The 23,000-nt window shown below is 41.5% G+C and overlaps 1 protein-coding gene across 1 annotated transcript in view; it reads left to right on the top strand.

The window, feature by feature from the left end:
- Positions 1–1,383: 1,383 nt before the first annotated feature.
- The window catches only part of LOC306711883 (exostosin-1), a gene marked incomplete at both ends in the record, with an annotated part of 189,053 nt that continues 167,436 nt past the window's right edge, over positions 1,384–23,000 (top strand). The window contains 2 exons of the mRNA XM_079180957.1: positions 1,384–1,650; positions 2,467–3,218. Of these exons, the coding sequence (XP_079037083.1) occupies positions 1,384–1,650; positions 2,467–3,218 (1,019 nt within the window). The remainder of the gene's footprint in view (positions 1,651–2,466; positions 3,219–23,000) is intronic.

Genomic DNA, 23,000 nt, shown 5'->3' with positions numbered 1-23,000 from the left:
GGGACTGAGACGCGGCGGAGGATGAAACGAGGGCACCTTTTCGGGCTTCCCCACGGACACAGAGCTCAGTGACTGTCCCACCCCCCCCCTTTTACACGTGCTTTTAATCGGCTCTAAGATTTATGATTTGTGGATGGATTTGTGATCTGGTGTAGCTGGAGGATGTGGATCCGAACTGTGGAGTCCTGCTCAGGCTGGAGGGGAGAGCGGCGAGTGTACCAATCCTTTCCCGGGACCACAGGTGTTCCCTGTAAACAGGTAGGTCACAGCGAGTGGAGTTTGGTGATTGCTCAACCCACGTGTTGTTTTCGCATGTATCCCGAACGAGGCTCCAAACTCCATTAAGAAAGCCGGAACTTAAGCGCTGCATTTGCTTATCGAACATAGTCTAACATAATCTTTTTTTTAAATAAATCTCCGACTCTTTCATTCCGCACAAGTTTCCTCATGTTATAGTTATTATGATACGGATGAAAACGTTGGAATACATTCACAATCTTATCCGCACAAGTTGACCCGGAAATACCGTGCACTGTGAAATGTTTGAAAACAGCTTCACAAAAAAACAAGTGTGACCAAATGAGTTTGGTCATATTGAATTAGATGAATATATTTACTTAAAGGCAAACACATGTTACAATACCAAAATTGTCAATGGCACGTGTCGTCAAAATGTTGTTTTATAGAAAAGTTTCGTTTCTTGTTTACCCACTAAATCAGTACAAATGCCTCACCACCAGTAATCATTAACAACATATTTTAATTTGATATAAATAATAACACATTATGGGGTCAGCAAACCACTTAGTGACATGCATCAATTTTTTACTTTATATTTGATGCATAAACCATTTAAGTGTTTTCCATTCTTGGTTTTGTTTTCTTCTATTGAATGTGAAACCAGAAGTTTATCATAAACAATTGCATGTGGGGTAGTTTAATGCTTTTATCCAACAACAACATGAAATGACCACAGCTGATCAAATCTGATAGACATAATGGTATTAGAGGAACTTTATTATTCTAGTCATACAGAGCCTTTGCACTGTTTTCTAATAGTAGCTTTAACTTTATAAATGTGCCACTAATAAAGTTTCTTTGTTTTAAAAAGACGTGTACGAGACTTTCTTGTTAACTTCATTGATGTGTCCATTTTTTTTTTTTCTTTCAGTGACTCCAAATCCCAAAATGCCGAGCTGTGGATAGAGGCTGCCCTGTGGGTCGAGCTGACCTGTGTCTACTTCCCTTCACCTTCTCTCCTCATCATTTCCTAGTTCCTCGTCCGTCTCTTCTTCAATCCTTCATCTTCCCCTTAGTCTTTCTCCTTTTCTCTACCTATCCTACAACCTCCTCCTCTTCCTCCCACCCCCCCCCACAGCACACATGCAGGCCAAGAAGCGGTACCTGCTCGTGTCTGTGGGGGCCGGTCTTCTCTTCCTCGTCTACCTGTGGGGTCTGCAAATCGGGGAGTTCCAGCAGCAGCCGTACCAATATCAGCAGTTTCCCCAGTACCCCCAATACCACCAGCAGGAAAACCAGTACTACCACCAGAGCCAGCCCCAGCCCCAGAGAAGCCCGTCCAGATCGCCCAGGCACTGGCCAGAGTCGACCCAGCTGCTAGAGCCGTACCTGGAGGGGGGAGAGCAAGAGGTAGACTGAACCGCTTTTAAAGGAAAAATAATTCAAGATACCACAATATAAGAACACTCAATTACACGCAAAAGTCCTTTGTTCAAATTCACTAAGGTATCATTTTACGTATCGGAGTTAAAAGTACTCGTGCAGCAGTAGGCCGCTTTCTCAGTGGACACATTTCAGTAACTCATAGTGAATACATTCTTAAAAATGCATGGTTTTAAAATTGGTTTGAAGATGAAGGATGAGTTTGGTTTTAAAGCTTTAGGGCCACCGGGATCACAAGATGATTAATCGTGTGATCAAACAGATTGAGAAAGAAGAAAAAGTCTTTGCTTCTTTAATTGTGAAATACTTGATAGGGTAACCTCCTCGGGCCTAAAAAAATGATTCAAATGATACAATCTGAGATAAGAACGTCACTATTTGGCTGAACTGCTCAGTTCTCAACAGGCGTCAACACAAAAAAAGGCAAGCGGCACTGTACGATCCAGGAAGGAAATAAATCCTGTGTATCTATATTTTCTCACGCAGTGCTTTTGCCTTTCTGATGTGTGGCCTTGCTTGTGCCTTAAAGGGTCACAAGCCAGGATGTTTGAGAACAACTGCTTTAGGGGAATCAAAGACAGTCACCCTTGATCTTCTTGTGTGGACTGGATATCAGAGTCGCTGTAGCTCAGTCATGGAACAAAGCAGTGAAACCCAAAGTCAGATTGCTTTCCTCTACTGACCGCATAAAGGAATGTCTTAAAAAAACTTCACAGATCTAAAGTATCGATATAATTGTGCTTTGTTTTGGGTTGTCCGAACTGTGTGTGTTCTTGTGTGCAGGAGGACAGCCCTCAGCTCCATCACCAGCACACCTCGCCCCGTGAGCGACGTGCGATACGCGACAACATCTACAAGAACAAGCGCTGCCGCATGGAGACCTGCTTCGACTTCGCTCGCTGCCAGTCCGGCTTCAGGGTCTACATCTACCCACCGCAGAGAGGGGACGAGATCTCCGAGACCTACCAAAAGATCCTGACGTCCATCGAGGAGTCTCGCTTCCACACCAAGGACCCGACGCGGGCCTGTCTGTTCGTTCTGGCCGTGGACACGTTGGACAGGGACCAGCTCTCGGCTCAGTACGTCCAGAACGTCAGGCTCCGCATCCAGAGCCTTCCGACGTGGAACGATGGAAGGAACCACCTCATATTCAACCTCTACTCGGGCACCTGGCCGGACTACAGCGAGGATCTGGGCTTTGAGGTGGGCCAGGCCATGCTGGCCAAGGCCAGCGCGGATGTGGTCAACTTCCGACCCAACTTTGATATCTCCATCCCCCTCTTCTCCAAGGATCACCCGCTGAAAGGAGGGGGCATAGGTTATCTGACGCTCAACGATGCACCGCCCTCCAGGAAGTACCTGCTGGTTTTCAAAGGGAAGCGATACCTAACTGGCATCGGTTCGGAGACGAGGAATGCTCTGTATCACATCCACAACGGGGAAGATATTATTCTGCTGACCACATGTAAACATGGCAAGGACTGGGAGAAACACAAGGACTCTCGGTGCAACAGAGATAATGAAGAATACTCCAAGTAAGTCCTACTTTTTTTTGGATCTCTTTACCTTGCTCTGTTGCTTCTGGGCGTGCTTTTATTTCCATTAGAAAAGAGCGTCAGTGCTTTGAGGATCTATCCGTTATTAGTGTCTCAATACAGCCCTGCAGAGTTGGTTGTTGCTGGTTTGTCGTCCTGCAAGGAGAGCAGACAGCCGGCTTTTTAGCAGACATTAGCACTTTGGCAGTTGGCATTATTGGCTCTTATTTGCTGTTGGTCATTGAAAGAAGCAGCGGGATTGTTACACACCATTACAGCTCCTCACAAGAGCTGGCTGTGTTTGTGTGCAGGGATGTCGGCACACTAATGCTGTCGATCATTACAAATGTGGTTTATTGGCTGGGAATTCGCCTGCTCGAAAGTGTCGGGGTGTGTGTCTCCTCTGTTTGAATGAAACCGGTTGGATGCTTTCAGGCACATATTTCACCATTGTCTTGGGAGTTGAGCTTCATCGTAGCTGTGCACCCGAGACAGAAAATGCAGGTGTGTGTGTGTGTGTTTGTGTGAGTGAGAAAGAGAGAAAGTGTAGCAGGAGAAGTGGTGATGGTTAAGTGAAAGAGAGTTTTTGTCAGCTCAGCAGTTGGTCGAGGGAAAAGTGATCTGAGCCGAGAAGAGGAGTTCACCTTTTGAAAATTTTAGCGAGAGTTGACAGCCGAAAGGAGGGAAACCATTGCATGCAGAGTGAAATGGGAACAGCATTCTCAACTTTTGCTACTTATTCCTGGATACGTTAGCCCAGGAGTCATCTGTTGCATATTTTAGCTTTAGATATTGTGGAGAACCAAAGGAGAACCCCTGTGGAGCCGGGATCCTGCTAAATACTGCCAAACAGCGACTGGAATGTCACAGGGAGAAGCTGCATACAGTTTGGGCCGCAAAATATAAGGACATTCTTGTGCGTTGTACGAAGTGAAACAATGATTGTGAGGTTTACCTGTAAAATGCGCAAAGCCCATTATAGACCAATGCTCTCAGACAAATATCCCAAACATATTGACCTTAGAACAAGGTTTTTTCTCTCGGGCAAAAATGTTGAATGTTGACTTGCATCCCACAAGCCAGAACAAAACGTTGGTGTTGGATGCTTCTGGTAGTGTAATACGTCGAATACCGACGTTTGTGAACGGAAATTACGTTTCATGTCAACATTTCTAGATATGTGGAGCGTTAACGTTACAACTGTATTTTCACTTATGTTTAGGCAACAAAACTATGTGGTTAGGTTTAGTAAAAGATCACGTTGTGGGTTAAAATGAGAATGCTACTGTGAGCTTCATCCGGGACACCAACACCAGTCGCCTGGGTGAAAGATCTATGTTTGACCTAACGTAGATCTCTGCTCTTCATGCGATGTGAATGTAAAAATGCCTTCAAATTAAAGCGAAAAGTCGACGGTGAAACTAGAGGACTGCCGTGTGTTTGTGCACGGATTGCAATCACTGGCGCATCTTTTTATTCCGACTCACTCCACGGGCTGGAGCTGAGACTTTATCAGTGGCAGCTCACATGCTGAGAGCACACATCTCCGCATAACGCAGACCAAATTCTGCAATATGTAACCCTTCGAGAAAGAAATCTCACAACAACAAATGGGGAATTCAGTATGTGATCCTTTGTGTTCTTTGAACGTCTTGCTTTAAACTTTCTCCTCAATCAGTGCATGTTAGGACATTCTGTTCTCTATATCGGTGTGTCGTGTTGAGAAGGTTGTTGCTGTTAATAATGTGAGCGTGACATTAAAGCAGCAGCAACAATAACAACACTGGAGGACAGCTTTTTTTTCAACATCAAACCATCTGTATATTAACAGGCTGTTGGGAGTGCATAAAACTGTACTCTGTGTTTGTATTAATTACTGTGGCTGGTAACACTGGTGGCTTTATGAGCGCACAGTGGCAGCTTTTACAGTGAAGAAAAGGCAAATGGCTTTGGTTTCAGCATGGGCGACGTTATTCATGTCAAAAGTGCTTGAAAAAAGGAGATCCAACAGTGAACACTCTCTGCCGCATTAAACACAAAGGGTGATGATCAATGGAGGACGTTAATGAACAGAAAGTGCTCAAGAGGCTCCTTCGCTAAATGAATGCTACATTAGTCCGTTCTCGGTCTCAGCCTGGCATTTGTCTGGTATCCAATAGCAAAAACAATAGAGTGGCATTGAGTTTAGCGCTTTCATTTCTATCTTCTCTCTTTTTTTCACTGAAATCAAGAAACTTTGAAGGTTGTAATCTTAATAACTTTTTAGAAAAACGACTTCTGGAGCTAATGAACTATGAGAAAAAGTATTAATTCATTTGGTGTCAGTCATGAAGTTGTAATTTGTTCAGTTTGTGAACTAACTAAGCCATCGGAAGCAACAACAAACCAGACGGAACTTCCAGCTCTGCCTCAAAAGTCTTCTGTTGTTTGAGTTTAGGAAATGGTTCCCAGCAACGATGATTGATGCTGAGTTGTCTCCCAATGCCGGAAAGCCACAGGTTTGATTGTTGGGTTTAGTTTAAGGTTATCTAAAACTCCGCAGAAAATGACTTCTTTACACCGAGCTATGCAGACTCTTGGTCTTGTTAGTCATTGAGAAGCACAGATTTAAATACAATACAGTCGGTACAACAATTAGCATATTCATGTGATTACAAATAAAGTTGCGAGGCAATGAAACCCTCCACTTCCCATTAGAACACAGATTCATGGGAGTGATTGTGATGTGGACATTATCAATAGGCTATACAACTTGCAATAAAAAATAAATAAATACAAAAGCCACATTTTGGTGAAGAGTTGGTGGTTAGGTCACGCAATAAACTCCAAGTCTAAACTCCTAGATTGAACTTTGTGTGTTAAGATTACAGTTTCTAAAATATACTAATTGAAATGGTCAAGATTCTCTTACTGCCTATTTTATTGCCTTAAATGTTTCCAGAAACGTATTTTAACGTACCGTTTACCTGTGAAATTAGAAAGTTCAGTCCGGTCGGTGGACAGTGCTTGGCTTTGGCTCGGCTGTTGGGTCACAGACTCTCTTGAGTCATATTTGTTCAGCGCTGTCTAAACTGCTGCTGTTTGACGGTTTGATCGGAAATCACGAGCAGTGAGTAATTCGTTGTTTTTCTTCTGGTCCGGTGGAATCTTTTTTATTTTTAGCAATGCTGTCAGGATATAGCCACAAATGAGCATATTAACAAAATAAATGCTTTTATTGAAGTTACAAGCTGTAGCTTTAAAAAATACATAATACGTGTCGGGGAGAGCGAGGAGGATCTGGAATTGTAACGAGTAACGTGACTAATTACCCTTGCTGTTAAGTAGTTAAGTAGGGAATTCATGCAAACAGTTCGTGCGATGTTGGATTCACCTATTGCACGAAAAACCGAAATGAAAAGCAGGCTACTTGTAACTGAATGGTCAACAACAGCAGAATTCACAAAGGGACAAACCTTGCTAATGACAACTATCTGGGATTGAAATTAGGCGCCTTTTTGAAGAACGCTCTACTTCAGTTGTTTCTGCTGCACTTCATTCTTGCCGGGTGCGATTGTTCTGTAACGAGCATATTGTTGTTTTTCCTCTGTACTCCATACCACGCACTCACGGCCTTTTTAAAAGAAATCACTGGTCGTTGTGTGGAAAACAATCCGCCATCAAGCTGAAGGAATGCGTCATTTTGACGGTCCCCGAGAGTCACGCGCTAATACATCCGTCTAACCTCATCTGTCTGTGAACAACGCAGCTTCACGATACTTTAATCTTGAGGTTGTGACTGAGAAAGCTCTCTTGTCTGTTTGCTGCCGGCTGCTCTGGTGTTTTACACACACAGCACATCAATACAGACATCACCCGGTTCAGTCGGGGCTTCGGGGGGAGGGGGGTCCAACACAGCCAGCCTCCCTGATGGGAACAGAAACCGACGAGGATCTTCAAGCCTCGGGCGGTCGATAATTGCCCTCCAATTGAATTAAGCTGTGAATGAAGGGGATAGATAGAGATCTCACCTCCCACTGAGCGGTGCCGGATTGAACTCGGGCTGTTTTACTGTACATAGATAACCGCCCGGCTCCACCAATTAGAGCCTCGCTGTACAAGAAGTGTCTCTCCAAAGAGTGTTGGATACCAGGAGGATGAGGGGCTGATAAAACGCTTGATTCAGATCGCTGTCGAGTCTTTCATGATGGCTTTCATGGTCAAAAGAGAGGAGGGAGGAAGTCGGTCAAATGTGATGAGAGGTGTCCCGCTGACTGTATACAGTAAATCCATAAACATCTCCTTCTTCTTCTCCTCTCTGCTCATCGACCTCTTTTCTTTTTATCTCAACAGGACCTTGCAGCTATTTTAGCTTCTTCTTTTCTCTTCTACACTTCAGCTTTACTTTGCAGGCCCCGTGGCAGTAACGGATGGCATTTTAATGCCACAGCATGCACTTTTTCTGCAAACAAAACTATTCAATAAAGCTATGTTTGCAATAAAGTTCTGAATGCATTCTCAACATTTCACAAAGGTAGAATGTGAATTGGGTAAAAATTGTATCGATTTGAAGTAAGTAAAGTTGGTTTCCAGATCTTTTCATGTCATAAGAACGGAGCACAAGAGGGATGGCTGTGTGAAAACTGTTACTGTTCCTTCAGCTAACACCTTGATCACAGTACTGACTATTGAGAATGCTAAAGAAAATTGTTAAGGCAAGCAGGCTTCATGTTGTTTTTATTAATGACTGACTTTTTAGCCACTTTAGGCTGATAAACGCCACAAAAGCTAAAAAAATAACAACACATTTGACATTTTATCAGCAAATAATGTTCTGGCACGTATGTTAGCCAGTGATGGAATGTAACTATATACTGAAGTGCAATTCATAAGTACACATTTCAGGTACAGAAACTTCAATTTACTTGAGTATTTCCACTTCCTGCTACTTTATACTTCTGCTTCTACTACAGAGACAAATATTGTACTTTTCTTTTTCTGCACTACATTTCAATCAGGAGAGACAAGTGAATGATTAGTAGTTAACATATATTATGACAGATGATGCGTTAATGAGTTACACAGAAGTTCTTTGGAGCTTGAACTCGACGAGGTTTGTGATTGCCCTGAGCGGCAACAATATAAATCCCCCCGTGGAGTCCAGACACCGGATGGTGATGGTGGCTGATGAGGTTGATGGAATGATGAGTTGATGAATCTGCGAAGATTGGCAGAGATGGGGAGGTGGAGGGTTGCGTAACAGCAGCATGAACATACTGGAGGTAGAGAGACAGTCGTATTTAAGAGAGGACAGCAGTAAGATGATGGGCTAATGATGTAATTGTGTCGTTGTGCTATTGGATAGAGAGACCAGCTGATCTAGACAGCTGATGTAGTGATTGACAGCCCCAAACCATAACGGCAAGGATATAATGAGTGTGCATGCATGAGGAGTGATTGGCAGATGTATGGGAATTAAACTACGGGTTTATGCATGCAAGAGTATAGTCTTCCTGTCTGAACTTACGCTAGAGCTTCATTTGTCTGACAACTTTAGTTACTTTTCAGATTGCAGTTTTTCAAACCTTTCCTGTCAGAGGAAAACTGATGATGTGTTCTTTATGTGTTGAGAAAATCCCATCATTTCTTAAGATAAATAAATCCTCTTGGATGAGATGGATATAGCATATTGACAAAGCTGAAAACTGGCAAAATCATGCAGCTTCACCCAGAAACTCCCTCAGCTGGAGGGAAGGGAGGCACGGGAGAACCGGAACCAGGACGGGCCGACTCTCAGACCTGTGCTGCAGTAAAATGAATGTTTTCGCACAGGTACCGCCAAAAATCAACACACAATGAAAGTTCCTCGTAGTAGTATAGCTTTAAGCAAAAGACCCAAATGCTTCTTCCACCACTGATGTGAGCAGCTAGCACATGTTTATTTATATTTTCCACCCTGTCGTCCTTCCACAAAAGTGTCTCCATCACTAATTGTTTCATAACGAGCAAAGTAAAGATGGTGAATGAATTAGTTATAATATGCTCCTTCGAGTTTAATGCATCCCAGAATGCATAAAGACCCTCAGATGGAAACACAGCTGCTGTCACATCTGTGAATGTTTGGCAGCTGCAGAATTCAATATGTATAAAAGGAGAAAAGGGTCTGACCGTATTAATTAAAATGTCGTGTGTGTGTGTGTCTGTGTCTGTGTGTGTGTGTGTGTGTGTGTGTGTGTCTGTGTGTGTGTGTGAGATGTCTTCCTGGCCTTGTTGTGAGATGTTCTCTTAAAGCATATCAAAAGTCAATGTCCTTTTTCCTTGTTGGTACTTATCTCCCTCACTCCACATCCTCCTCTCTTCCCCTTCATCTCTCCTATTCTCATCCTCATCCTCCTTCATTCCCTTATCTGGCCTCACTCTGCTTCTCCCTCTTCCACCCCATGTCCGCCGAGCCAAACTAAACCGTGGAAAAGGTTTTCCTGCTGTCTCAGTGCATCTTTGATGCAAGTCATGATGAAGAGCGCCGTGAGGAATAATAAGAGAGCCTGCCAGTTTGGGAGAGAGAGAGAGAGAGACACACACAGAGACAAATTCAGGACTCTTAAGAAACTTTGATGTGTGACCGATTCTACAACCTAATTAAAGAAAGGAAAAAAACAGGACGAACCAGAACTTGACACGTGGTTTTAAGGTGTATTTTCGGTTGACAAAATGCTGCATTATCCCCTATATACATGGTATATTTATTGATTTCTCCCCTGGTTTCCAGTTAAAGCTTTTTTTGTGTGTAGTTTTATTTGAATCAAGGGTGTCGTATGTCGCACAATTGATGTTGGGCTATGTGGATAAACTGACTTGACTATCCATGATGTCTTATATTTGCATTAAAACGAGGTGTCATTTATTAATTTAACCATAAAATACCGTCTCCAATAAAACGGTGTCACCACCAAGGTCCATAGCTTTTGTGAAACTTTTGATCATGACATGATCTCCATCAGCAGATAGTTTGTCCAGTTGTCGTGGAATTGCAGATGTTCAAATATCTGTAAATGTTGCCTTAAAAGCTCGGCATTGAAGTTCATCCCTTTGACCATTTTAAACGGCAGTTAAGAAAGCCACATCGCAGAGGTTCTGCAGCTTTCAGTCTTATCACATGATCTTCATCTTAGAAAACTTTGTTGGTTCAAAACACAATCTGCTGATGAAGATCATGAGATGTAATCGAAAGCTCCAGAACAGCTAAAGAGTGGTGAGATTGTTTTCTCAACTGCTTTTTTAAGGTAAAACATTTAGTTTTAAGGTAATTTTCATGCAACTTAAATGTTGTTGACTTGATTAAATACCTTTTCTGTAGGAGAAATGTTTGATAATGTGACACGTTTCCTTATTTGGCATACAGCCTTTTAAAAAAAAAAAAAACGTTCGTATTCCCAGGAAACAACTCAGTTTGGTTTAGGCAACAGAACTATTTGGTTAGTTTTAAGAAAATATCGTGAAATACTTCGTTAGGTTTAGGAAAATGTTGTCGTTTGGGTTAAAATAACTCTGTAGTCGGCTGAAATAGATAAGTCACCAATGTGCTGCCCTGTAATAATAGGTAATTCAAGTGAAAGTCATCAGGATTTTTAGAAAACAGTCATAGCATACTATATATACAGATGGAAATAGTTGTGTTGTGGAGCTGATTTTTTTTTTTTTTTACAGGATCTTTAAGAGTTTCTTTAGGGCCTTTTAGCGCCTGCAGGTTTCTCAGCCAGCAGCTGAACCCATCAATACTTCGAAAGTCTTCTGCCAAGGCTGGCTGGAGGGTAAAAGGAAGCTTTATTGATCAGGTTTGACTTGACCACGGCAGCCAATCAGGAGCTGAATAGAGGTTAATGGTTAATGGTGCTGTGAAAGCCAAGCATAGATTGGCATTTAGTGTGAGAAGACCTTGGCTTTATTTCAGCTGACCCACTGTCTGTCTTAACGGGGAAAAGAAGTTAATGTATCAAAGGGTGAGCAGTCACGGTGAAGATCACAAACCGGGATCACAAACATTTGTTAGATTGATTCTATTCACTTTTTCTTTTTTATATAGGAGAACTCTCGGAGAGAAGAGAATCTCTTTTTAGCTTCTTTTTCGCCAATTTTTGGGTCACAACGGGGAAAATCCAGAAACAACCAACCTCGACTCGAGGTGGATTTACTTGCTTGTTCTGAATCCTATAATATGGTCTTCGTCAGCCACCACTGTCAGACCAAGTAAGTCTGTAGCAGCAAAATATGTGAGTGAATTGAATTAACCCTTTTCTAAGCCCCACCCCTTGACTGCAGACTGGCCAATCTCACTGCTCTCGTAGTGTTGTTTTCCATCGCAGCACACCATAGCCGCTCAGCACCAGGCAGCAGACAGACACAGTTTCTGGTGAACATAGTGGAGCTTTGTGCACCTAAAGAGCCAGATGTTTTTCTCAGCAGTTGGTGGTGAACAAAAACGGAGATAAAAGAGAGAGAATGTTTGGATTTATGTTAGCAAGGTGTCCAGAAATACGAATCTAAATTAATTATAGTGATAGTAGATGAGTAAATGAGCAACTGCTTGCTAACAAGCTTGCCATGTCAACTTAAAAAAGTGTCACCGTCCACCATGCAGCCATTATGTTTACTATCAAATTTGGGGAACACAGATTTGTACAATATACATGTAATTTCTGGGACACGGGGTTGCATTTGCAGAACTAGTTGCTCACAGAGCTGTAGATGTTAGAACTTTCTATTTTTCTGAGCATGTTTAGAATCTCACCTTAAAAACAACAAGCCTCCTGGATGCTCCCCTTAAATTGCCTTTTTTCTGCAACTTTGCTTGATCTATCCATTTCAGAATAAAAGCTCACATTTGGAATCACTTCTCTCTTAGAAAATAAGGGCCCATGCTTCACTTTACCTGTTTGATGTAACAACACACAACGGAGGAACAATCACTCTGTCTGGGAAAACATCAACAACAACAACATGCGATGCGGGGCTCTCTGTCTGCAGAAAGCGTGTCATTTTCTGCAGCCGTATGAAGTGTCGCCAGCCTTCTCGCTCAGCCCTACATCACTTGCTCTCCTTGTGTACCCAGAAAACAAGCCAGGAACGCAATTCAACTCAATCACTGCTTTTTTCCCTCCTCCTCCATCGCCGTCTCATTTCCGCCTCTCTGCCTGCCGCAATCTGATTTCTCTGTTGTCGCTGCGTCTTTGTTTGTTTCCCCATCTCTTCCTCTCTATCCATTTGTTGGACGAGAGCTGGCGATCAGTTGAGTTGAAGCAACTTCCAGGATGTTTGCCATCCCTCCATCGCCGAGAGAGAGAGACGGAGAGGACGGCATTAGAGAGGCGGTAAAATAGTGGAAACCGTGCGTGGCGGGATGGATTGCAGTGTGAATCTATCACATTCTCACACACGCCGCTCTTTAGAAAGAAAAAGGGAGAGAGGGGATTTTAGCAGGGAGAAACAAGTGGTGTTCTTGTAGGACTTTTCATTTGCTGCATGTCACCGTGCATATTTGTCTCTGTTGAGCTGAGACGAATGGTCCAGAAAGCAGACATTTCCAACTATAAATCCCAAACCGACATACATTACAGCAGGTGTATCCATTTTCTCTTCTGTACTTCCAGGGACCCAAACAGTACAATTTGAGTTGTTCTTGGTCTAGTTGCAGTTTTTGTATGGCAGCTCCTTGGAAACCTGCTACTATTTACTCAAGTACTTTGAAGTACAAATTTGAGTACTTGAGTGTTTCCAATTTATGTTACTTTATTCTTCTACTTTCAGAGGGAAAGCTACATTTTTTTGACTAAATACTGGTTACCTTTGAGACTAAGATTTTACATGAATTACAAATTATAAGTTTATTAAAGATTACAGTGGTTTCCAACCGTTTTGGCTTGTGAGAGACAAAGAGTGGTTTGAGAAAATTCTGATGCTTATTTTCCTCTTTTAAATCCAATATAATAAGAGATGACCTAATATTTTAAGATAGATTTTAGAACTCAGAATGCTGTTTTAAAAAAATAATTAACAGCCTTATTACTGCAAATACAGTCCCTGACAAAAGTCTTGTCGCTTGGGTACAAGTTGACCTTAAGTTTGTTTAAGTTTTACAAGAAATGGCTAATTTCAATCCCAACAGCTTTTGAAATAATGTTTTGGTGCCAAACGAAACTGCTGAAAAGCATTCTAACGTTCACAGCTTGGTAAAGCCCACTGAGTCAGTTTTTGCAAAGACAAAAGTCTTGTCGCCTTGTCATATGATGCACCCAATCCTAGATTACAGTCTCACCTGTGATCAATAATTGATCAATCAATTAGTGGGTGTGTATAAAAAGAACCCCAGCACACCAGACCTTCACATCAACTGCAACTTGATCTCTGACAACAACTGCAACTTGACCTCTGACAACATGCCTAAGATTCACCCTGAGACCAAAGCGTTGATTATCAAGAGGCTGAAGACCAGATCCACTGCTGAGGTGGCTGACACCTTCAATGTGTCTCAGTGTCAAGTACAAAGAATAAGAAAAAGAATTGAAGAGACTGGAGATGTTTTTGACAAGCCCAGGTCCGGCAGACCTCGCAAAACAACTGCTCGGGAGGACCGTTTGTTGGCTTGAAAATCCAAGGCCAGCCCCTTTTCCACTGCAGCAGAGCTCCACCAGGCCTGGTCACCTCAAGTCCCCGTGTCAACCAGGACAGTTTGTAGAATTCTGTCTCGAAATGGCCTCCATGGTCAAATCAGTGCCCAGAAACCAGCACTGAACAAAAGGCAATTCCAAGGCCCACAGCCTGCTAAAAGGATGGACGCTGGAAAAGTGGCAGAAGGTGGATTTCTCAGATGAATCTTCGGTTGAATTACATCACAGCCGCCGCAAATATTGCAGGAGACCTACTGGAGCCCGCATGGATCCGAGATTCACCAGAAAACAGGTAAGTTTGGTGGCGGAAAAATCATGGTCTGGGGTTACATCCAGTATGGGGGTGTGCGAGAGATTTGCAGGGTGGAAGGCAATATCAATAGCCTAAAATATCAAGAAGTATTAGCTACCTCTTACATTCCCAACCATAAAAGGGGTCAAATTTTGCAGCAGGATCGCATACTTCCATCTCTACATCAAAGTTCCTCAAGGCGAAGAAGATCAAGGTGCTCCAGGACTGGCCAGCCCAGTCACCAGACATGAACATCATTGAGCATGTCTGGGGTAGAATGAAAGAGGAAGCATGGAAAACGAAACCAAAGCATCTTGATGAACTCTGGGAGGCATGTAAGACTGCTTTCTTTGCTATTCCTGATGACTTCATCAATAAATTGTATGAATCATTGTCGAACCGCATGGATTCAGTCCTTCAAGCTCATGGAAGTCATACAAGATATTAAATATGGATCTCACAGCACCACTACTTAATTCACTGATGTTATGCAACATATTTTTGTATTTGAAGTAAATTATTTGTTCAATTTTCACATTACTCTCTGTAGGCGACAAAACTTTTGTCTTGCCAAAATCTAACCTTTCAGTGTTCATTAAATGATCAATCTTTCTTCAGTGACACAAATTTATTTTAGTATATCAAACATAATTTGGGAGGGTTTTAGCTTTCATATGAGCCATTTCTGAAACCAATGGATTAATTAAAAGTCAGGTTATAAGCTGTTGTTTCTACAAAATGGATAAGTGACACGACTTTTGTCAGGGACTGTACTATGGCAAAACCTTTTGTAACTGTTTGAAAGATGGTTTTCCTGCTTTCCCTCTTTTTTATGTATTTACCATGGACTGTATATAAGAAATGGATGTCGTCATTGTGGCGTCACCAGTTGGTTTGTGGTCTATTTGACTCTAAATTGGACCATCATTTACTCAATGAACATCCTGCTGTAATGAAGAATACTTGAAACTAGCGATTGATTTTCTCATGGACTTCTTTCTGCAGCTGGAGGAGTCTGCTGGCCAGTACAGTGAATGCAAGTTTTAAGACACTTTTGCATTAGCTTCAATCGGCGTAACCGCAGGTTGCTGCTGGTATTTACTCTATTTCATGGTGAAGAAAGTATTCATGGATTAAATATCAGTATTCGTGGCATGGATTGTGTTTGTCTCTGGATCTTCACACCAAACTCTGGTCCAGAAAAACAATAACCAGCCTTGCTTTCTTTGATCACAGCTCAGGAATTGGCAGAAAAACGGTGTTTTATGTGAGGTGATAATGTGGAGTGAAATATGTAAAACTCTTGTTTGAGTGCGCTGATGTTGCTGTGTTGTGTTTTTCACTGCAGTTGCATTCACTAAACTACAGCGTGTTGTCATTGCGGGGAGGTCAGGGCCCGCCTAAGTTCTGGTGTTAAGCACGAGTTGGTTATCGTTAAGGTTAGGGCAAGCCTGTAAAGAATCAATGGAAGTCAATGCGATGTCCTCAAAGTGTTTTGTGTGTGTGTGAAAAATAAATCTATGCATCAAATAACTGTATAAACAACTGTATAAACATGTCCAAGTGACTTTACACAATGCCTGACATCTCCTGCACTATTTGCCACGGTGTGTGCTGTCGGTTGTGATTAGCCAAAGGAACGCACGCACGCACACACACACACCCTCCTGCATTTATAACCAGTGAGAGTTGAGTCTCTTTGCAATTAAATTGTTTTTAGCAGCAATATATTCTGCTTGTCTTTGAGTTGAGCTCTTAAAACATCACATGCAGTAAAAATCCCTTGACCAGACTCTGCTAAAATATATATATATACAGTATATATGATGGAAATGTTACAGATATCTAAATAATCTAAATTATGTGTATAGAAATCATGCCGATGCATTCAAGTCTGGAAATGAATATTAGGAGAAATATAAAACATTAAGAAATAGGAAATTTCAAAGTGGATCGAGGGAATTGTTTAATTATGATAAAAACATATTTGCCTGAACGTTTGGCCTTTTTGAATTGGATGTTTTTGTCTTATCTCTTTTATTCTAATAATTATGATTGAGCTGCTGAATTCTTTTTTTAAATTTTATTTTGTAGCTTTTTTTGAAGACTATAAAATACTATAAAAACAAGATTTACGTATTTTTTTGCAATAGTATCTTGTATCTCAGATCTGTTTTTCACAGCAGTTTTCCCACAATCAGTCGATGCTGGCAATAAAGTGTTCATCCATAACAAAAAACTGGATTAACAATAAAACAATAAAAAAAAAAACCCAATAAAAGATTTATTGTCCTATAAACAAACCAGCTGCTTTGTCCATATTTTTGACTTGGATGAGAAGTATCGCTCCTGCGTGCGTGCGTGTGTGTGTGTGTGTGTGTGACACACACACACACACACACACACACACACACACACACACACACACACACACACACCCCCACCCCAATGGCAATGTGGGCTCAGCTTAATTAAAAAGGGTAGCTTGTAAACCAGGACAATGTAAGCATCACGATGGGAGTTCAGCAGTGAACCGCCACATGCAGCTGTTTCTTGTTAATGCTGACAAACGCACGCGTATATAAATATACAGTATGTTTACAAACACACGCAGCAGCACCGTGTGCCGGAGGGAGGCGGCCGTTTAATATTTTCAGTATCGCCGCCATAAGCTCTTCTCGCTCCATAATTCTGTCAGCAGGGATTCACAGCTCATTGGCTCTCATTATGAAAATGTGATATTGCACTTGAAACCCCTCCGGCTATTCTTGGCCTATATGGACTTCTGCAGTGTCATGGTTTAGAGACGGAGGGGGAACCCGGCCGGCAGCCTCCTCGTCCTGCGGGCCCAGAGAGGTGGAGACACTCGGTTTGTCCTCATTCTTCTTGAGGAAAAGGCTGCCAAACATTTTGTCTCGTGGTACCACAGTGTGGTCGTGAGGACCGGGGCCACGCTTGTCGCTTTTGACGCTCGTATTGTCAGCACAGCATAACAGATGCCTTGTGTGTCTGTAACAAAGATGCTGAGTGGCGTCTGACTGAGCGTCGGCATCAGGTTTACATTATATTACATTTTGCTGGCTTTTGTTGTCAACGGCCAAAAATGTCCATTTGAAAACATGCCTAATAATTTAATTAACAGCATCTTAAATAACTTTGTGTGACCCCTACGATATAATTGCCAAGACAACTAAAATATAAACTTATATTATACAAATGTCTGGTTTTGCCTCTGCTACATACAGTATCTCCCCAGCAGCCTCTGGGCCACACACACACACACGCAACACTATTTGGAATTTGACAGTCATAGAAAACGTGTCTCATTTTGGCTTGAAAAAAAGATTGGACTGATTAGGTCATTCTTTACAGTATTTTTGGGAGGCATTTTGTTGACAGTAGAGGGATCCAAATAAGGCGTGACTCCAACCCAGGACTGCAGAGGTTCTTTATTTATCCGACTCGTCAGCTCCGCAGACATGACGACCCAACACCCAACCAATGACTCACACACTGGAAATAAGGCTTCAAGTGTCCCTTAAAGTGTGTGTGTGTGAATATGATCAGAATAGATGAACTCTTATCTGTTTCTCTCTGTGGGCAGATAGAGCGGGATTGCTGCAGTTTATCACATGCTTACACTCTCAACAGCCCAGCAGTCTGCTGCTTCTGTCCTTCCATCCTTTCTGTCCATTCAATTTCCTTTCCATTCCGCTTCTCCTCTCCTTGTTTCATCTCCTTGTCCTTTTCATTTCCTCGACATCGTTCTCGTTTTGTCCTTTACACTCCTCTCTCCTCATCCCCCTTCTCCCCACCTTGTTTCCTTTTCGTTTCCTTTTTCTCTTCTTGTCTCCTCATTCCTCTTCTCCTCACTTTTCGTCATCACTTCTTTTCTTGTTTTTCCTAATTTCCCTACCATCTTCTTTCCTCCTCACCTTTCATCATTCCTCTTTTCTTCTCCTCGTTTCCCCCCTCCTACCCTTTATGTACTCGTTCTCTTCTTTCATCTCCTTGTTTCTCCTCTCCTTCATCCTCCTGTCTCCTCCTTTCCTCTCCTCTTCCCCACATTTCCTTAAAATTGATTTTCACGGTTTTCTCATTTCCCTACCTATTTCTTTCCTCCTTTATATCCCTTTCTTCTCCTTGTTTCCTCATCTCCTCTCCTCTCCTCGTTCATCTTCTTTCCACCTTGTCTCCTAACATCTTTCCCTGTTTCCCTATCTTTCTTCCTTTCCTTATCGTCCTTTGTGTTCTTCTTGTCCTCTCCTTGTTTCCTCCCCTCCCCTTCTTTCTATTTTCTTTTCCTCACCCTTTCCTTTCCCTTCTGTTCTCTCCTTTCCTTGCCTTTCCCTTTTCTTTATTTTCCCCCTTTCCTCCATCTCACTTCCTCCTCCTTTTTATTTTCTCTCCTCCAGCTCCCCTTTCTACCTCTTTTATTTCCTCCACTCACCTCTTATTTTTTTTTGCTGTTCTAATCCTTTCCTCCCTCCTGTCATTTCCTACTCCTTCTTCCTGCTTCCCTCTTTTCTTTCATTGTCATCTCCATTTTCTTATTTGCTCATTTGTAATTATTATTTCCCCATCTCTCTCTCTCTCTCTGTCTGTCTGTCTGTCTGTCTGTCTGTCTGTCTGTCTGTCTGTCTGTCAGTCATAGTGTGAGGTCTGGTGTCGGTCTTGTAGCGTGACAGTGGTGTTGAGACCTGGTCATTTCAAGGGCCTTGTAATTATAGTGTGTGTGTGTGTGTGTGTGTGTGTCTCTGTGTCTGCATGATGCCTGTTAGTTCATCCTTACATGCTGAGAGTTTGATGTGCCTGAGGCGAGAGCTGCACACACACACACAGTCATATATATATATATATATATATATATATATATAGAGCAGAAATAGCCTCGGGGTTGGTGAGGTGAAAATGGTGAGAGGCCCTTTGACTCCTGACAACCGAGTTGTAACAGACCGTTTCTAGTCTGTCTGCTCTTGTCTATGTGATGTCAGTGTATTTCTATGGTAGGAAACCGGTTGTGTTATAGTTTAGATACACTTCCCTTTGTCTCAAATATTGTAATGGATTTCTTTGAAACAGTCTATTAATGTTGATTCTCCAGTGGCGCAGTTTGCAACAGATTTATTTTCTATTATTCTTTTTTTTTTTTTAACATGAGAATACACAGGCGTATAGATTCAGTGTTTTGAAATATACAGAGAAGCAGGCTGCATACAGTAATACATGTAAACCAAACCATGCAAATGGTAAAAGCTCAGACCCACCAACCCTGCACCAATATGACATAAAAAAGAGAAATGTCATCAATCAAAAAAGTCAATACATTTATTAACCGAGTCGTTAAGCCTGCACCAACCGATTTTTCTTTTTTTGCCACTTGGCTGCAGGAACAAGTTGTGAACACAGCATTGACCTTTTAAAGTAAAGATATGCACAAACTTGTTAGCAATCAGTTGCCTATTTACATATCCAGCACTTACGGAGCATCATTTTCATTCAATTGAATACAAGTCCATTATTCATTCTTTTCTTTTTTTTTTTTGTCTCCACCGGCTCCATAAAGCCGAGGAGAGCCGCAGATTCAGGTTCAACACTACAAGCGACACCTTTCACATAGTCACATAGATTTCACAGTCATTTGATTTCTGTAAGTATTGTCGATACTGAGTGCGATCCGATACTTTAAAAAATGTAAAGTGAGATAAATTCATTCCGAAACAAATGTTGGTGCTCCTAAACTTTGTAAAAATAAACACATTAATAGGACCTAAAGTTGATGCGATGTTGATTAATAAGTAGTCTACTAAATTTCACACACCTTATTTTTCACAAGCTTCTTGATACATAAAGTCCTCATTGAAAACTATATATTGATAAACTGAAATGATTGACATCATTGAATACTGGGAGAATGGAGCTCACAGACTCACTCGCACTCAGAGATGGGCAAAAATACATCAAAATGTATTTTGATACAAAATGCAAAATACCCCCAAATAAATGATTACAACAAAATACAAAATACAAAATACTGGTGCCAGAAAATGTAACAAAATACATGTATTTTGTATTTAAAATATAGGAAATACTTTTTTCTGGATTTTCCGTTTTCTCACAATTTGGTATAGCAGAGCATTCAGGTTTATATAATGTACACAAAGCTCTGGTGAACCCCACAAACAGGAAGAACAGTCACAGAATGTCAGTGTAACTTAGCAAAGCTATTGAAAGACAACAACTTGATTGATTATGTATATATATATTTTTATTAATGGGACTTAACAGCCCATAAACTTTGGCTTTGTATCAACAAGAACATATTTATCACATATGACATACAAGCTCCCAATCTCCCTCTTCCTATAGCTAGCTACTCGACTGATAAACTAACTTGCTAAACACTGGCTATGCACTAGCCTAGACCACATGCTAGCGTCATTAGCATGTTAGCATCGATCGCTAGCTTGATATTAGAACCATCACCATGCATATACAATAGGCTATGTAGCCAGACCCAGACATAAAGTATACATCAAGCTAGTTGACATCTGTCACACTCAGATACAATATTTAACTTGACAGATAATCCGTTGAACTTGAAGATCTGAAGACTGAACTCGTGAACTGTTTTTTGATTCGTGGAGAAAGTATTTTGAGTATTTTAAATACTAAATTACTCCACTCTGAAGTATTTTGTTACAAATTACGTTAGACTTTTAATCGGCCCTAACAAATACAAATTACAAACAAAATACTCAAAAGTATTTGAAATACGTATTTCAAATACAAGTAATAGAAATACTGCCCATCTCTGCTCGCACTAGTGCACCCATGTCCCTGTTATTTATGTGTTCTGGCATGATCGGATGACCAAAGTCAAAAAAAATAAAGAAATTGTATCCACATCCTCTGTTAATTATTAGAATTTTCTTTTTACCACGCTAATCACGTCCAATTCCTATGTTTCTGATAATTGGTGCAAGAGCAGCAAGTTCAGTGAAAAAGGACACTGTGAGAGAAAAGAATTCAGTTTCACAAAAGACCAACATTAATGTATTTGCATCAGGACTTTTTGTACAGTGCGTTTTCGGCTTTGCTCGATCTGTTCAGTACACCGACCCATAAAAGCAAAGTATTCCTGATTGTGCTGCTGTGTTGGCAGATCTAACCTGTTCTAGTAATTGACTTGTGTTGTTTTTCTAATGGAGCCATATGTTGTTCCTGCTGACTGTGGCACACATCACACATAAACTGTGCTGCTGCTGTTTGACACCTTGTCAAACAGCAGCAGGATATTTTGTGTCGGTGGCTACTTCTCAAACTGAAGTTCTGCAGCGTAACTTGTTTTGTTTCCCCTCTCTTTCCTCTCTATCCGCCATCATACTGAAACGAAACTTCTACAGAAAGAGAGAGGGATGACTTTTGATCTGTATTGTAATGGTGTATTTATTGCAGGGTCATCATACTGGATGGTATTCAGCTGTCCATATTATTGTCTTGGCAGAGGTCTGCTTCAGAATAAAAACCAATGCTCGCATATCTTATTTTAAGGTAGACGAGTCCGTGTCTTTGGGTGGACATTGTGTTGCCGTTTCTATGGGATTACACATTGTGATTGATGAAGTGTGCTTTTACCCTTCAGACGGGCAAATGTTGTATACCCAATAAGGCTGCAGCAACATGAGAGTGCAATTGCGAAATCCTTAGTTTGTGTTTCTGAAATAATTCTTAAAATTTCAACCAAAGAAAATCTTGGTCGACTGAAATTATTTATTCTTGATCCAATCGATTGGTTGGTGGAGGACAAAAAGTCTGCATGTTACTAAACAAAACCTGGTAGCCTTTATTAATTATAAAGAAAAGCTATTTGCAGCATATTTAATTATTTAAACCTGATCATTTAATACTTAAATGATAACAACGGACAGAAAGCTGACATCTGTACATCTGCACATAATCATATGATTTCAACAACTGCTCTGATCAGGTCCAACTGTCCATCCAACACATTGTCAACATACCATTTCCTGGGCCCCATAGTAACCTATGATTTCTTAGAAAAGGAAGTGATATTTCATTGTAAATTCACAGGAAGGTTCCGAAAAAAAAAAAGGATAATTACTAATTACAGGGAAAATGGAGATTGTGTTTAATTGATCAGAACACTAATTCATTCTAATTAACTAGCTGTGTAATCTGGAGAGTCGTTTAGTCATTCCACAGCACAGACCTGTGAAATTAGTCTACAGACAAGCATACAGGTTTCCTTGTCGGCTATTACAATATTAAAGGTGCGATGATAAATCACACCTTTTCTTTATCCGTGCGTTATTTAAAAACCCAAACAAAAACAGTGTCTGCAGTAAACCAACCACCATGTAGTTTGCCACAGGCGTCTCCTGTCTTCAGCCAAGAACGGAAAGTTAACCGGAAGCCACACAAATCCTTTCTTCACAAATCTCGAGGTGGAAACCCGTCAATGAAAACTCGTGGCAGCCTTCGTGGTAAATGTCTGCCGTTTGTTTTGAAAGCAAGCGTGTGAACCTCCGTCTTCTCCCTGCTCTCGGAGCCTTGCATGTCTGTGATGTGCTGACAGCAGTTTGTCTTTTTACCAACTTCTGCTTTCAGTTGTGCCCTGCTTTGTGTTTGTGTGTGTGTGTGTGTCTGAGCACGTGCACACACCATCACCACCGTCTCCCTTGACCCCGACTGCCATCTATTGACAGCTTCCTTGTTGTTTTGTTTATTTCACGTCGGCATGTATTTGTTCCATATGCATATGCATGAGCACACACACACACACAGACACTAATGCAATTTCCCCTCCCCTACGCAAGCGATGGC

This window comes from Pholis gunnellus (assembly GCF_910591455.1).
Source record: "Pholis gunnellus genome assembly, chromosome: 19".
NCBI classification, from domain to species: domain Eukaryota; kingdom Metazoa; phylum Chordata; class Actinopteri; order Perciformes; family Pholidae; genus Pholis; species Pholis gunnellus.
The sequence above is the reverse complement of the archived record's forward strand: the minus strand, read 5'-3'. Positions and strand labels throughout refer to the sequence as shown.